The sequence below is a fragment of the Pelophylax lessonae genome, assembly GCF_965119305.1.
Source record: "Pelophylax lessonae genome assembly, chromosome: 2".
NCBI lineage: Eukaryota > Metazoa > Chordata > Amphibia > Anura > Ranidae > Pelophylax > Pelophylax lessonae.
In genome coordinates, this window is record NC_138769.1 from 147,543,514 (window position 1) to 147,558,738 (window position 15,225).

General features: G+C 43.0%; 1 protein-coding gene across 2 annotated transcripts; it reads left to right on the forward strand.

The window, feature by feature from the left end:
- Positions 1–614: 614 nt before the first annotated feature.
- LYRM9 (LYR motif containing 9) lies at positions 615–14,973 on the forward strand. Of its 2 annotated transcripts, none has more exons than XM_082244401.1 (4): positions 615–685; positions 5,495–5,636; positions 10,114–10,206; positions 14,532–14,973. In XM_082244401.1, exons 2-4 carry the CDS (start codon positions 5,511–5,513, stop codon positions 14,547–14,549), a joined length of 237 nt encoding a protein of 78 aa, XP_082100527.1. In that variant the 5' UTR covers positions 615–685; positions 5,495–5,510; the 3' UTR covers positions 14,550–14,973. The 2 variants fall into 2 exon arrangements, with proteins under 2 accessions (XP_082100527.1, XP_082100528.1); XM_082244402.1 differs by lacking the exon at positions 615–685 and adding an exon at positions 689–779.
- The last annotated feature ends 252 nt before the right edge of the window (positions 14,974–15,225 follow it).

Here is a 15,225-nt window from a genome sequence, read left to right on the forward strand (position 1 = left end):
GCTACATCCTGCTTGTGTCTCTGCGCTGTTCACAATTGTGCCTTTTTCTATAGAGAGGAACTATAAATCCCAGCATGTCCTTTCAGGCTCAGCTACATCCTGCCTGTGTCTCCGCGCTGTTCACAATTGTCCCTTTTTCTATGGAGAGGAACTATAAATCCCAGCATGTCCTTTCAGGTTCAGCTACACTCGCCTATGTCTCTGCGCTGTTCACAATTGTTCCTTTTTTCTATGGAGAGGAACTATAAATCCCAGCATGTCCTTTCAGGCTCACCTCTGCTAACTCCTGAGCATTTTTATTTTTGGAGAGGAACTATAAATCCTCAGCTAAACTAACTCCTGCCTGTGTCTCCGCCCATTCAAACAGCAAATAAGGACGTTGACAATTGTACAAGTACTGTACTGTGTGGTGGATAAAAATGTACAGGGTCTTTCCCTCTCGCGCATGCGCAGTAGCTACAACTTATTGAGCTCTCTGACCGGAAGTGACCTGTTTGGAGTTCTCTGCATGTTGGAGTTTTCGGCAGAACAGCGGCAGTAACATCTGTCTGCCACCAGGGGGAGCTTTGCTCTCGCAGAGACAGCAAACACAGCATAACTAGCAGGCGAGTGTGAAGAGAGGACCGGAAGTGAAGGCTTCGGGAGTCCCACTAAACAAGGTCCGTACACACAGAGGAGCCCAGCGGTCACTGTTCCTTGTGTCAGCAGCATTCATTGACTCTTCCATTACAGCACACCGTGCCCTCTGTGGCACTACTCACCTTCCCAGCAATATCATGGTGACTTCATACAACGCTGCTTGTCAGCATGGTCCGGGGTGACAGAGATCCTCAGTATACAAATATCAGAGAAAGCTGACATTGCTGGCTTGTTTTAGGTGGGAGGGCTTTATTAACCACTTAACCACTTAAGCCCCGGAGGATTAACCAGGGGGTATTTTGCGATTCGGCACTGCGTGACTTTAACGTACAATTGCGCGGTCGTGCGACGCTGTACCTAAACAAATTTGACGTCCTTTTTTTCCCACAAACAGAGCTTTCTTTTGGTGGTATTTGATCACCTGTGCGATTTTTTGATCACGCGCTATAAACAAAAAAAGAGCGTAAATTTTGCAAAAATAATATTTTCACATTTTTTTATATGAAATTCCCCAAAAAAAAATATAAAAATAAAATTTTTTTAATATTTTCGGCCAATTTGTTTTATGCTACATATGTTTGGTAAAAAAAATGCAAAAAGCGTATTTTTTTTGGTTTCCGCAAAAGTTATCGCGTTTACTAACAAAGGGAAAGATTTTTGTCATTTTTGTTGTGTTTTTTTTTAACGCGTAATGGCGGCGATCTGCGATTTTTTTTTTGCGGGACTGCGACATTGCGGCGGACAGATCAGACCCTTGACTGACATTTTTGACACTTTTGGGGTTACCAGTGACATTTCTACAGTAATCAGTGCTATACATATGCACTGTTACTGTAAAAATACACTGGCAGTGAAGGAGTTAACTTTATTTGAGAGGGAGGGGCTGTGTGTGTCCCTAGGGGCGTGATTCTTACTGTGATTGGCTGTGGCTTGAGCTGTAGGAACACTGATCAACGGTCCTACATTGTAGAACCGTGTGATCAGTGTTTCTACACCGGGGAGAATGACAGGTGGCTTGTTTACACAAGCCGCCTGACTTTCTCCCTCTCCCCCGACGATCGCCGAGTGACTGGCGGACATCGGGTCCGCCGGTCACACGCGCGGGGGGGGGGGGGTCCGTGACCGCGCGGGAGCGCGCTCGCTCCCCAGAGCCTCACAGGCTAGCGACGTAGACCTACGTCGCTCTGCCTGTGACGGGCTGACTGCCGCAGTAAATATACTGTGAGCAGTCGGCAAGCGGTTAAAGACCCCTTAATGACCAGGCCCTATTTTGTGATTCTTCCCTTGCGTTACTTTAACGACAATTGCGCGGTCGTGCGACGCTGTACCCAAAAAAATTGACATCCTTTTCCCCCACAAATAGAGCTTATTTTTTTGGTGGTATTTGATCACCTGTGCGATTTCTATTTTTTGCGCTATAAACAAAAAAAGAGCGACAGTTTTGAAAAAAAAAAAAAATATTTTTCACATTCTGCTATTTAACGTTCTCAAAAAAAAAAATCGAATTTTTTTTAACATTTTAGGCCAATTTATTTTCTGCTACATATTTTTGGTAAAAAATCGCAAAAAGTGTATTTTGATTGGTTTGCGCAAAAGTTATAACATCTAGTAACTACGGAAAAGATTTGTCATTTTTAATGTTTTTTTTATTTATTAGTAATGGCGGCGATCTGCAATTTTTTTTGCGGGACTGCGACATTGTGGAGGACAGATTGGACCCCTGACTGACATTTTTGACACTTTTGGTGGAAGCAGTGACATTACTACAGTTCTATAAATATGCACTGTTAGTCAGTTCTATATATATGCACTGTTACTGTAATAATGACACTGGCAGGGAAGGGGTTAACAGTATAGGTGATCAAGGGGTTAAATGTGACCCTAGGGGAGTGATTCTAACTGTAGGAGGGGCGTGGCTTCTGAGATGCCCATAGAGACATACGATCCTATATAGAAGCATCACATGGGCTCTGTGATCATTTCAGGGAGAAGGACGGTCAGCTGTGTTTACAACAGCCGACTGTCCTTCTCTCTCAGCGGGGAGAGATTGAGGCTGTCAGGCGGCAATCAGAGCTGCCTGACACTCGCATCGGCTTCCCCGCTGACGAGTGGGGATGGGAGTGTGCCGTCGGCGGTGCGCGCTTGCTCCCTAGTTCCTCCTAGGCGAGCGACGTATCCCTACGTCGCTTTGCCTGTACGAGCCAGCCTGCCACAGTAAATATACAGGAGGCGGTCGGGAACTGGTTAAAGAGGAGTTCCAGCTGTGGGAAAAAAATAAAAAATAAGTCAGCAGCTAAAAATACTGTAGCTGCTGACTTTTAATATATAGACACTCACCTGTCCAGGGAGCCCGCGATGTCAGCACCCCAGCCAATTTTCAGATCAGCTGCTGGGTGCTGCCATTCACTGAATGGTAAACTGGGAATGACGCCTTTAAATTTCACAGCCGGCTCCCTACTGTTTATGCACGAAGCCCGCTGCGCATTCTGATTGGCTCGGCAGCGGGAGAAAGAGAAGCTGGATGGGACTTCTAAGGGAAAGCGCCGTGGCACTGTCTCCCGGAAGTGGGAAAAGGTACCTGTCAAAAACAGGTACCCGTTCCTCCCCCTCCCCCCTGAAAGGTGCCAAATGTGGTACCGGAGGGGGGGAGGAAGCAAATGAGCGGAAGTTTCACTTTTAGGTGGAACTCCTCTTTAACCACTTAAGGACCTGGCCTGTTTCTGACACTTGTTGTTTACAAGTTAAAATCAGTATTTTTTGCTAGAAAATTACTTAGAACCCCCAAACATTTTATATATATATATGTATATACATTTTTATAGCAGAGACCCTAGAGAATAAAGTGGAGATCATTGCAATACTTTGTGACACCGTATTTGCGCAGCAGTCTTACAAATGCAGTTTTTTTAAAATAAAAATACAATTTTTTCAATTAAAAAATAAGAAAACACAAAAGTTAGCCCAATTTGTTTCTATAATGTTAAAGATAATGTTACGCCGAGTAAATAGATACCCAACATGTCAATCTTGAAAATTGCACATGCTTGTGGAATGGCGACACACATTGGTACTTAATCTCCATAGGCGTCTATTTAGAAATTTCTACAGGTTACCAGTTTAGATCTATAGAGTTACAGAGGAGGTCTAGGGCTAGAAATATTGCTCTCACTCTAATGATGGCAGTGATATCTCACATGTGTGGTTTGAACACCGTTTACATATGTGGGCGCGACTTGCATATGCGTTCGCTTCTGCGCATGAGCTCGAAGAGACTGGGCGCTTTAAATTTTTCTTTTTTTTCCTATTTTTAACCTTTTATTTTTACACTGTCCCTTTTTAAAAAAAATGTTTTGATCACTTTAATTCCTATTATAAGGATTGTAAACATTCCTTGTAAGGTCCTCTTTATTGTGAGATCTGGGGTCAAAAAGGCCTCAGATCTCACATCTTCCCTTAAAAGCAAAAAAAAAAAAACGGAATTTATTTTTTCTGCAAGAAAAAAAATTGTCCCTTTAAGGTCGTTGGGCAGAAGCAACTTATGACGTCACTCCGGTCCTCCGAGGCCATAGAGTCGAGTGGGGGCCATCTAGCCCTCACTCGACTTCCTGCCTGGGACTGCAACGGACCAGATAGTTTTCCCTGCTAGCTCGAGAGCAAGCATGCAGCGGTGCCCCAAGAGCAAGTGGCTTTTGCTTGAGGGGAAGGAGCCATGAGCACCAGGAAGAGGATCAGAACTGCTTTGTGCAAAACCACTGCACAAAGCAGGTTAGTATAATGTCTGTTATTTTAACAAAAAAACAAAGCTTTAATACCCCTTTAAGGCTGCATTCACACCTGCACATCTGGGGAATGCGCGAAAAATGTGAGTCGCGCTGGGGGTGCCATTCATTTTTGATGGCATTCCTAATGCCGGCAGAAAAAAGAAAAAATGCATGAAGCTGTTGACACAATAATCCCTAGCATTGATGTCAGTACAATAATCCCTGGAACACAATAACCCGTAGCATTGATGTCAGTGACCGGAAAGCACTGGTGTCAGTACTATTAACCTCCCCCAGACACACACATTGGCGGTCATGGCAGTAAAAGTCAACCCCCCCCCCATCCTCCGGCTGGATTGGTTGGCATTGCAGTGGAAGTTAACTCTCCCCCTCGCATTGCTGGTCATGACCGTAAAAGTTAACACCCCATTTCCCCCAAAATTGGTAGGCATGATACTGAAATTTAACCCCCCCCCCCTTCTGTTGGTGGTCAATGCAGGAAAAGATAAAGTGGTTGTAAAGGCTGAAGGTTTTTTTACCTTCATGCATTCTATGCGTAAAGATTAAAAAACCTTCTGTGTGCTGCTCTCCCCCCATGCTGACCTGAGCTTCCTCTTGATCAAGCGATGTGAATGAGAGTTTCGGTTGTCCGGGGACCCCCTCTCCTTATTGGCTTAGACAGCAGTGAGAGCCCTTGGCCAATGAGGAGGGGGGGGGGCGAGGCGTGGCTCTAAGTGTCTTATGGATACACGGAGCGGGGCTTCAGAGTGAGCACATAGCAAGCGGCTTGCTATTGGGGGCACTGGTCAAGGGGGAGGAGCCTCAAGCATTGACGGGGGACTCGAGAACAGGAGGATCGGGGCTGCTTCGTGCAAAACCACTGCATAGAGCAGGTAGGTATGACATGTTTGTTTTTTTGTTTTTGTTTTTTAAGCTAAACCTGTAATACCACTGTAACCCACTCCCCCCACTTCCTGCATTGGTGGCCATGGCATTGAAAGATGCAAGCTGACTGCGAGTTAGCTGTATGCAAGAAAAAGTAGTGATTTGTGGATTACTTGTTCACTTGTAACATTTGTTTACTTCTATTAAAGGGAAACTCAATGTAAAATGGTTCCATTAGCTGGTGCAGAATTGGTGCATAAACCCCTACAGCTTTATCGGTACCTTCTTCGTTGTTGCAAGCAACTTCCAAATGAAAATCTCAAGCATCATTACAGACATGCAGTACGACAGGTATGTTTTAATGTGCAGTAGCTTGGATATAGTTACATAGTTAGTCAGGTTGAAAAAAGACACAGGTCCATCTGGCTCAACCAATAAAAAACAAAAAAAACAGTAAAGAAAACACAACCATACAATCCTATATATACAATCCTATACACTGAGTTGATCCAGAGGAAGGCAAAACCTCCCCCAGCAAAGCATGATCCAATTTGCTGCAGCAGGGGAAAAAATTCCTTCCTGATCCCCCCGAGAGGCAATCAGATATTCCCTGGATCAACTTTACCTATAAATGTTAGTACCCACTTATATTAAGTACACCCAGGAAAGAATCCAGGCTTTTTTTAAAGCAATCTAGTGAGCTGGCCAGAACCACCTCTGGAGGGAGTCTATTCCACATTTTCACAGCTCTTACTGTGAAGAAACCTTTCCATATTTGGAGACAAACTCTCTTTTCCTCTAGACGTAAAGAGTGCCCCCTTGTCCTCTGATGACCTTAAAGTGAATACTCAACACCAAGTTCACTATATGGACCCCTTATGTATTTATACATGTTGATCATATCCCCCCTTAATCTCCTCTTCTCAAGAGAGAATAAATTCAGTTACTCTAATCTTTCCTCATAGCTGGGCTCCTCCATGCCTCTTATCAGTTTGGTTGCCCTTCTCTGCACTTTCTCCTGTTCCCCCGATATCTATCCTTTTTGTGAACTGGTGCCCAAAACTGAACTGCATATTCCAGATGAGGCCTTACTAATGATTTGTACAGGGGCAAAATGATATCTCTCTCTGGAGTCCATGCCTCTGTTAATACAAGAAAGGAGTTTGCTTGCTTTGGAAACCGCAGCTTGGTATTGCATGCTATTAATAAGCTTATGATCTACCAGAACACCCAGATCCTTCTCCGCTATGGATATTGGTCTGAAATACTGAGGTGTTGTAGGCTCCTTCCCTGGTTTTGGGAGAGTGATTATAGTGGCCGTCAACATTTCAGTGGGAAAGAAGGCTCGTTCCACAGCAGCATCAAAGCAAGTGAGGGGCTAAAATAGACCCAAAATATTGGTAGTATTCCGATGAAAATTCATCGGGTCCTGGAGATTTGTTATGAGGTAATTTCTTACTGATGGCATCTATTTCGTTCAAAGTGACAGGTGCGTTGAGGCATAATAAATCAGTTTGTGATAGGGTCGGTAAGAAAATGGATTGTAAAAAGTCGTTAATAGAATCTGAGGAAGGTTGGAGGGTACTATGCTCTGATTTAGGATTGTACAGTGAATCATAATATTCACTAAATGCGTTAGAGATGTCTCTGGGATTGAAAACTTTCCGTCCCGCACGGGGGCTAACAAGATAGGGAATTTTATGTTTGGAAATTTTTTCCTTAACTTGAGCGGCCAACAAGTTGCCGGCTTTGTTGCCGTAATGGTGGGAATTTGCTTTAAACTTTCTAAGAGCTCTGTCATGTTAATACAGCAATAAAGAGCGCAGTTTCTGTCTAGCTTGGTATAATTGGTACCTAAGAAAGTGGTTTGTGGACGTTTTATTGGCTGCCTCTAGCTTGGGGATATTTTGAAGTAAATCATTGAGCTATTGTGTTCTTTGCCTTTTAGCGCTAAGCTGGATGAGTAAGCCCCTGATATATACCTTGTGGGTATTCCACACCGTGAAAGGGTCCAACACCGAGGGAGCATTAAGTTAAAATAACTCCCGGAGAGCCGCAGAGATTTGTGTTCAGGGCGCAACAGTAAGAATAGGTTGTTTCTCCACCTGTTAGCTCTCATTTCGGTGCAGGGTGCCCCCACAATGATAGAAAAAGGTGCATGGTCAGACCATGTGATATCATGAATTTCAGATTTGTAAACATTTTGTAAAAGTAACATCTACCAAAAACCTATCAATTATGGAGTAGCTATGGTGTATATGAGACAAAAAAGTGAAGTCCTTTTCAGAAGAATGCTTACATCTCCAAACATTGAACAGGTTTGAAGCGCCTATGAAATATGCCAGGGTCGCTCTAGAGGGAGTATTGGAGACATCCATGTCACTATCGTGCACCACGTTAAAGTCCCCACATAGAATGGTTTGACCTTGTCTGATGGAGGCCGTTTTTTTCCAGATCTTTTTTAGAGATGTGATTTGTTTGGTGTTTGGGAGATACACATTGATCAATGTATATCGGGTATCATTAATATCGCACACAAGAATTATATATCTCCCAAGAGTGTCCTCTTCCGTCAGTACTGGTTTAAAGCAAACAGTGTTCCTAATCAAAATGGCCACACCACCCTACTTCTTCGGGCCATTGGAGAAGTAAACGTGGGGAAAAAGACGATGTTGGAATGTCGGTGGTTTGGTTGAGGAAAAGTGGGTCTCTTGGAGACACATAATGTCGCATTGGAGGTTGCCTGCCTCCCTCCAGACGGTGCGCCATTTGTATGGGCTGTTAAGCCCTTTAACATTCAAGGAGGAAACTTTAAAATGCATGTTGTCGCCAGATAGTACGGTGGGGTATGTATGAAGGACTGATCTGCGTGTAAATTAAAGGGAAACGGTCAGATTACCTACGAAAATGTGGTATTCGTAAGGGTCCACTGGAATTGCAGAAAAACGTGGTTGCAGATGAACAGAGAGAGGCTGTGACCTGGATCTTGAGATCAATCGAGATCTGATGAAAAAAGAACAAACTGTAAAACAAACAGTTAAGTAGTACCTGTACTATAACTGTACAGCACAGGTGTAGGAACGGATAAAAGGGTGGCGATTCGAGTCGAATCTGAGCGGATTCAACTACGTTGTAACTGGAGCTAAAGAACCAAATATGCTCATATTGCCTGCAGGACTATAGGAGCTGTCCTGAGAAGTAGTGTTGCATTGAGCACTAGTTCCCCCCACCTCACCATCAGGGACTGCCTGGGTCTTGATGAGATATCTCAGTGAGCTACGCTGAACGGGCATGTGTGGGTCTAATATACCCCACTTCATTAGGAGACAGAGACCTTTCTCCAATGAGGAAATTGCAAAGGTGTAGTCGTCTTTCGTAACTACCATTTTAGTGGGGTACACCCATCTGAATGGGATATGGTGGTTATGTAGAGGCTTAGTAATTCTTGTCAGCTTCCTGCGCTGTTGCATTTTGTAGGCCGAGAGATCGGCAAAGACAGATAGCCCCTGCAACTCCTGTGGGAATTTGTCCCACCTTCTGGCCGCTTTTAGTAGTTTTTCTTTGGTAGTAATGCAATCTTGCTATTGTGTCTCTGGCAAGATGGCGGGGGAGACGACTGGGTTTAGGCAGTCTGTGAACATGGTCGATCAGCAGATCCTCCAACCGGGCCTCCGGAAGTATCTCTTTTAGGGCATTGGTTGGATACGTGTTCAATTCCTAAAGTTTGATGTTTTCTGGGATTCCCCTTATTTTGACATTATTCCGTCTGGATCTATCTTCAAGATCCGCTAACTTCGCCTTAATCCAGTGTAAATCGTCTTCTCTATCATTATGAGCGTCCACAAGTTTGTTAAAAGTGGAAGCAAATTCTCCCATTTTTGTTTCTATGTGTGACACTCTGTTGTCCACCTCATGTAATTCCTCTTTAAACTGTAGTGTGGGAGAAATAATGTCCAAGTGTAGGGTACTGCGTAAGGAGACCAGCATATCTTTTTAATGTGGTGTCCATCACAGGTTTGTCAGATGTAGGAAAATCAGTAAGAGAATCTTGCAATTCTCTAGTATTGTCTGATGTGGAAGACCGTGTTGAATTAAAACGGCTCACCTCATGTATCATAGAAGGGGAATCCTGTAGTTTTAGCTTGGCTTTGACAGGGCTGGCAGATGCTAAGGAGGCTTGAGAGGACAGACTATTTTTATGTGAGTAACTGTTTCTGCCCTGTTGAGAGTCCCTGGGTGCAGAGCCCTGCACGGATAGGCTGCCATGTGGGTGTCTGTAAGATGGGCCGGCGCCATCTTGGCTGCTGCTATGCCGAGGCTGGAGGAGGAAATCCGTCATCCTCCCTGGTCGGCTCCGGTCTTTTCTCTTCCCCATGTTCATCCCCGCTAGTGCCTGAGGCAGGAGGATGGTGTGGCGGTGGAAAACGAGGCTCCATGGATCTGTAAACAGCTCTGTTTATGTCCCTCAGTTCAGAGCTGTTCTTCTATGCGGCCATTTTCGCCGATTATCAGCCACACCCCCCAGTAGTGCTGCTTTATAAATGGACTACTTCGTGAAGATACTTTGTACTGATGGTTTCAGTGTTACTATGTGTAGAGTTTGTATACACCATGCAAAGCTCCTAAGTTAACTGTGGCTTAACTAGTAATAACATTAATAAAGTATTTTCTTTTATTATTTAAAGCAACATTAGAACAAATATGCATGCATGCAAATATCCATGTGCTTATGGCGTATGCGTGGAATCTGTCAGACGTTCATTTATTTTAATTCACTTAAAATATTTTAAATGGACTACATTGAATTAATAAATGTGCTTTCTAACAGAGTTTTCACGTTCATGCTGATGAGGATGATCCGGAACGAATACAACAGATCATTAAAAGAGCCATAGAGGATGCTGACTGGGTAATGAATAAGGTATGTGGAAGAAAATCTAAAACCATAGTCAAAGTTTTGTTTTGAAACAGGTTTAGCCACTCCAGGAAAAAAATAATCATTGAGATACAAACAAAAAGGGAGCACCCTAGCCTATCTGCTCAGCATTTTAGTTTTTCATGCAGACATAAGGGGTCCTGTTCACAACAGTGCTTTGCATTAACACACATGATGAATGCACATCATTGTTTGTGTAATACGTTGCATTAGGAAGCCCATTCATATTGAATGAGCCCAAATTCTACAAAGATGCTGGGTGCTACACTTTTCTTAACACAGCTCACTACAACTCACAATTGTTCACATCAGTGTGCTATTGAGCATTGTGCTAGCATGTTAGGGTGCTATTCAAAATGAATGGCAAACCCCCTTACTGTAATACACTTGTTGCTGTGTGTTTGTGGTAATGCATGGCAAAATGGACAATTTAGAGTTTGTCAACACAATGCACAGGTGTGAGGGGGGCCTTACTCTAGTGCACCAGCCCACCCCATTCCCAAGTGAAGTACAATAACCTTTAACAACTGGGCATCTATCTTTTTACTGTACTCAGATGATGAAAAAAAATGAGCCTCGTTCCTTGTAATCAGTTACTGCACATTACACTAGTTATTGAATGATTAAAGCTGAACTAAACCCTCCAACCCTTTACAGCCCAGGAAGCTGCCGTCTCTGTTTAATCTGCAGTTGCCATGGTGCTGCACATGTGATTACCTATGACACCAGCCATGGTTGAGAGCTCACATAAGCACACTAGTAAGGGCCCTTTCACACGGGCGCTCCGTATGTCCGCAAATCATCCTATTTTTTTGCGGATGATTTACGGACATAATGTAAGTCAATGGCATTGCGGATGTCAGCGGAATACCATCCGCTGACATCCGATTTTCTTCCTTTCAGTTCTGTTCCGTTTTTTGGAACGGAGCAGAACCCTATTTTTTCTCCATTCAAAAAACGGAAAGGAAGGAAAATCGGATGTCAGCGGTGTCATCCGCAATGCCCATAGACTTACATTATGTCCGTATATCATCCGCAAACGGATGGGATGATATGCAGACATACGGAGCGGATGACACAAATGTCATCCGCTCCGTGAAAAAAAAAAGTCCCGCAGCGGAGCCAAACACCGGAGCGGCCGTGTGAAAGAGGCCTTACTGTAACATTTATCATTCAAGGCATGCCTTGAATGTAACTGTTTTGGAAAACAGTTACATTGGTGGTTTTTTTTTTCCGCTTTAAAAGATAAGTTCACCTTTAAAAAAGAAATAAATGCACATCTTTTTTACAGGTAAAAAAATTTGCTTTTATAATTTTATTAATTGGGAGCCTGGAAAGCATTGCACCCATGATCAGCAGATGTACATTGAGAACTACAAGCTGATAACCGCAAAGGCTGCCGGTTCTTGTACCGGTTCTTGTAGTTTTCAATTCAAAGAACTGCTGCTGCTGCTGCAATCTCTGCAGATTCTGGCAGACAGTGGGGGGAGAAGATCCCTCTCTGCCTGTGACATCGGAGGGCTGGGAAGGTGCGGGGTCCGGTGGATTTGTAATGTGTTACATGTTACACCCTGAATATGGGTGTAACAAGTTGCAAAAGGTGAACGTATCCTTTAAAGAACGTGTAAACCCAATCAATATTTGTAAGCTTTAACTTTTTTAAAATCAGTTCAAAAGTAATTTTAAAGTGGATTTAAATCTTCCTATCCTTTTCAGCCAAGGAAACTGTCATCTTAGCTTCTGTTTGATCTGCTACTGCCATGATGTTGCACATGTGATCAGCGATTTGCAGTCTGTTTTTAAAAAGGAGTCCGGTGCAGTTTTGTTCACCGGTTAAGGTTCATGTGCAAATTTTTACTTGAATTTGCACCTGAACTGGACCTTAACCACTTAACCCCTGGAAGATTTTACCCCCTTCCTGACCAGGGCCTATTTTGCGATTCGGCACTGCGTGATTTTAACAGACAATTGCGCGGTCATGCGACGCTGTACCTAAATGAAATTGACGTCCTTTTTTTCCCACAAACAGAGCTTTCTTTTGGTAGTATTTGATCACCTGTGCGATTTTTTGATCATGCACTATAAACAAAAAAAGAGCGACAATTTTGCAAAATTAACAATATTTTTCAAATTTTTTTTATATGAAATCCCCCCCCCCCCCCAAAAAAAAAAGTAAAAATCAAAATTTTTTAACATTTTAGGCCAATTTGTTTTCTGCTACATATGTTTGGTAAAAAAAAAATCGCAAAAAGCGTATTTTTATTGGTTTGCGCAAAAGTTATTGCGTTTACTAACTAAGGGAAAGATTTATGTCATTTTTATGGCGGCGATCTGCGATTTTTTTTTTTTTTTAATTTTATTTTTTTTTGCGGGACTGCGACATTGTGGCGGACAGATTGGACCCTTGACTGACACTTTTGGGGGTACCAGTGACATTACTACAGTAATCAGTGCTATACATATGCACTGTTACTGTAAAAATGACACTGGGAGGGAAGGGGTTAACTTTATTGGAGAGGGAGGGGTTAAGTGTGTCCCTAGGGGCGTGATTCTAACTGTCATTGGATGTGGCTGTGTGTGTAACAGCACAGATCAACGGTCCTACATAGCAGGACCGTATGATCTGTGCTTTTACACAAGGAAGAATGACAGGCGGCTTTGTTTACATTAGCCGTCTGCCTTTCTCCCTCCCCACCCGACGATCACGAGTGACCGGCGGACATTGGGTCCGCCGGTCACACGCGCGGGCTTCCTAGTGAATGAGCGGGGGCGGGAGCGCGCCTCCGGCGGCGCGCTCGCCCCCTATTTGCTCCCAGGCTAGTGACGTACCGGTACGTCACTTTGCCTGGGAGGGGCTGATCGCCGCCGTATATAGTCGGGCGGCGGTCGGCAAGTGGTTAAATCGCACAGGACTCTTTAAAAACCGGTCCCAAACTTGTGTGAACCTGCTCCATTGCAAGCTGGTCCAGTTTACACGTTATGTGAATCCAATGCCGTTCAAAACGCATATATGTGAACCAAGCCTTTAAGTGGAACTTTAGTCAGAAAATTAAGTCCCAATAGTTCACTTCAGGCTTACAGGTATAGCTATATTAAACATTGAAAATGGGTGCCTATAATGTTTAAAATCCAGTAATACACTGTTTCACCCTGCTCAGCACATGCTCAGTTGCTCTCCTTTTTTTGGCACTGCTGAGTTTGTAGAGGCCAATCTGCCGACAGTCTTATAGCGGAATTAAACCCTCCTATCCTTTACAGCCAATGAAGCTGCTTCTGTTTGATCTGCAACTGCCATGGTGCTACACATATGATTAGTTATGACACAAGCCATTTAACGGTTTGACAGTTTGGTTGAGGAAACAAGCAAAAGTGACCGTTAGCAATCCTGGCATTCCAAGAACGTAATGCCCCATACACACGTGCAGATTATCTGCAGACTTTTGTCTGCAGACTTACCAAAACCATATAATATGAGGTCAAATCTAAACACTTTCAATTTGTATGCAATCCGGCAGGCCCTTGCACTACATAGAAAAGAAAAGTCTGCAGATAATCTGCACGTGTGTATGGGGCATAACTGTTTTTTGAAACTATTAAATCAACGGCTTTAGTTCCGCTGCATTATTTACTGCTGGGGCTCTGGGCTTCAGCAAAATGGCAGCCTCTGGCAAGAAGAATCCGGAGCAATGCTGGAGGCAATTTACAACACACACTAGTTTTGGTGGCAAAATTATTAATGTGGAATGTACAGTATGTTCCTTGCTAAAGAACTTTCTTTTTTTATCAAGTTGTTCCACTTTTAATTTTCAGCTTTCATTAAAAATAATACTTGGTTATCCTAACATGTAGGACTTTGTTCACTCACTTCATGTTACGGGCGACAAAGCTCTGTCCCTGTCGGCCACTTGTTCTCTTGCATTGTCACCCTGTCTCATGGGTTTCCAGTGGAGACTACAAGTGGCCATTTCAACACAGTTTATGCAAGAATGCCATCAGGGCATCGACCTTAAGAATAGCCATCCAGCCATTTTTGAAGTGCATGAATAGACAGGAAGCTGCAAAGATGCTGCAGCGTGGAGATGCAACAAAATGATAAAAAAAAGGTAAAAACACCTACAGTATTTTATTTTTTTAAAAAAAAAAATGCCATTTTATGATAAACAGTGCTTTAGCCAAATAAATGTACATTTAAAAATTCAGCTGGTGCTTCATCAGTAAATCAGCAAGTTGCTAGGAGACAGTGGCATGTTTTCAGTCCTGGCTTGAGTTCATTATTCTGGAAAAAATAACATTTGTTTCTGTTTTTGTAGTATAAGAAACAAAGCTAAAAGAAAAGTGGAAGAGAAGAGAGATGCCTTTCCTTTAGAGACGTGATGAGGAGGTTTCTTGTCCTTCATAAGGTCGGATGTCATCTTCTAAGACTAGATTATATCTTGTGGGGAGAACTGCTTCTCTCTCCTATAAAAATGACTTACTGATGCACATGGGAATGTCTGTAGTCTTTAGCTGTGAGATCTCAGATCAGCCATTCTGGAAGAACATTGTGGTGCTTATTAAACATTTGGCTGCTTTGTAAAAACACCAACATTTATTTTCTTCCTAATATATGTCTATCATATCACAGTTATTGTTAGGTATGTGATCACTAGTATGAAACATTTCTATGTGTGGCACAATATTCATTTTCAGTTTCTGAAAGTATGCAAAGAAAAGCAATTTTAGTGAAAAAATGTTTGTTTTTATGTGGTCCCCATTCATCTAACAGTCAAACACATAAAGGAAAAAATAAAATTAGGACCTGTTTATGATTGCTTTTCAGCATGTCATACCCAAGCAATTATGAATCAATGAGGAAATGAAGACTAGTTTCCACATGGCAATAGAAGTTTCCCCCTGTTCTGTCTAAGCTGTGTTTGGTGATGGAAGCGACCAGTGACACAGGCTTTCCCAAGCTGTCAGATTCTGGTTTTCACGTTCTTTCCATTACTTTTTTTTCCCATTGCA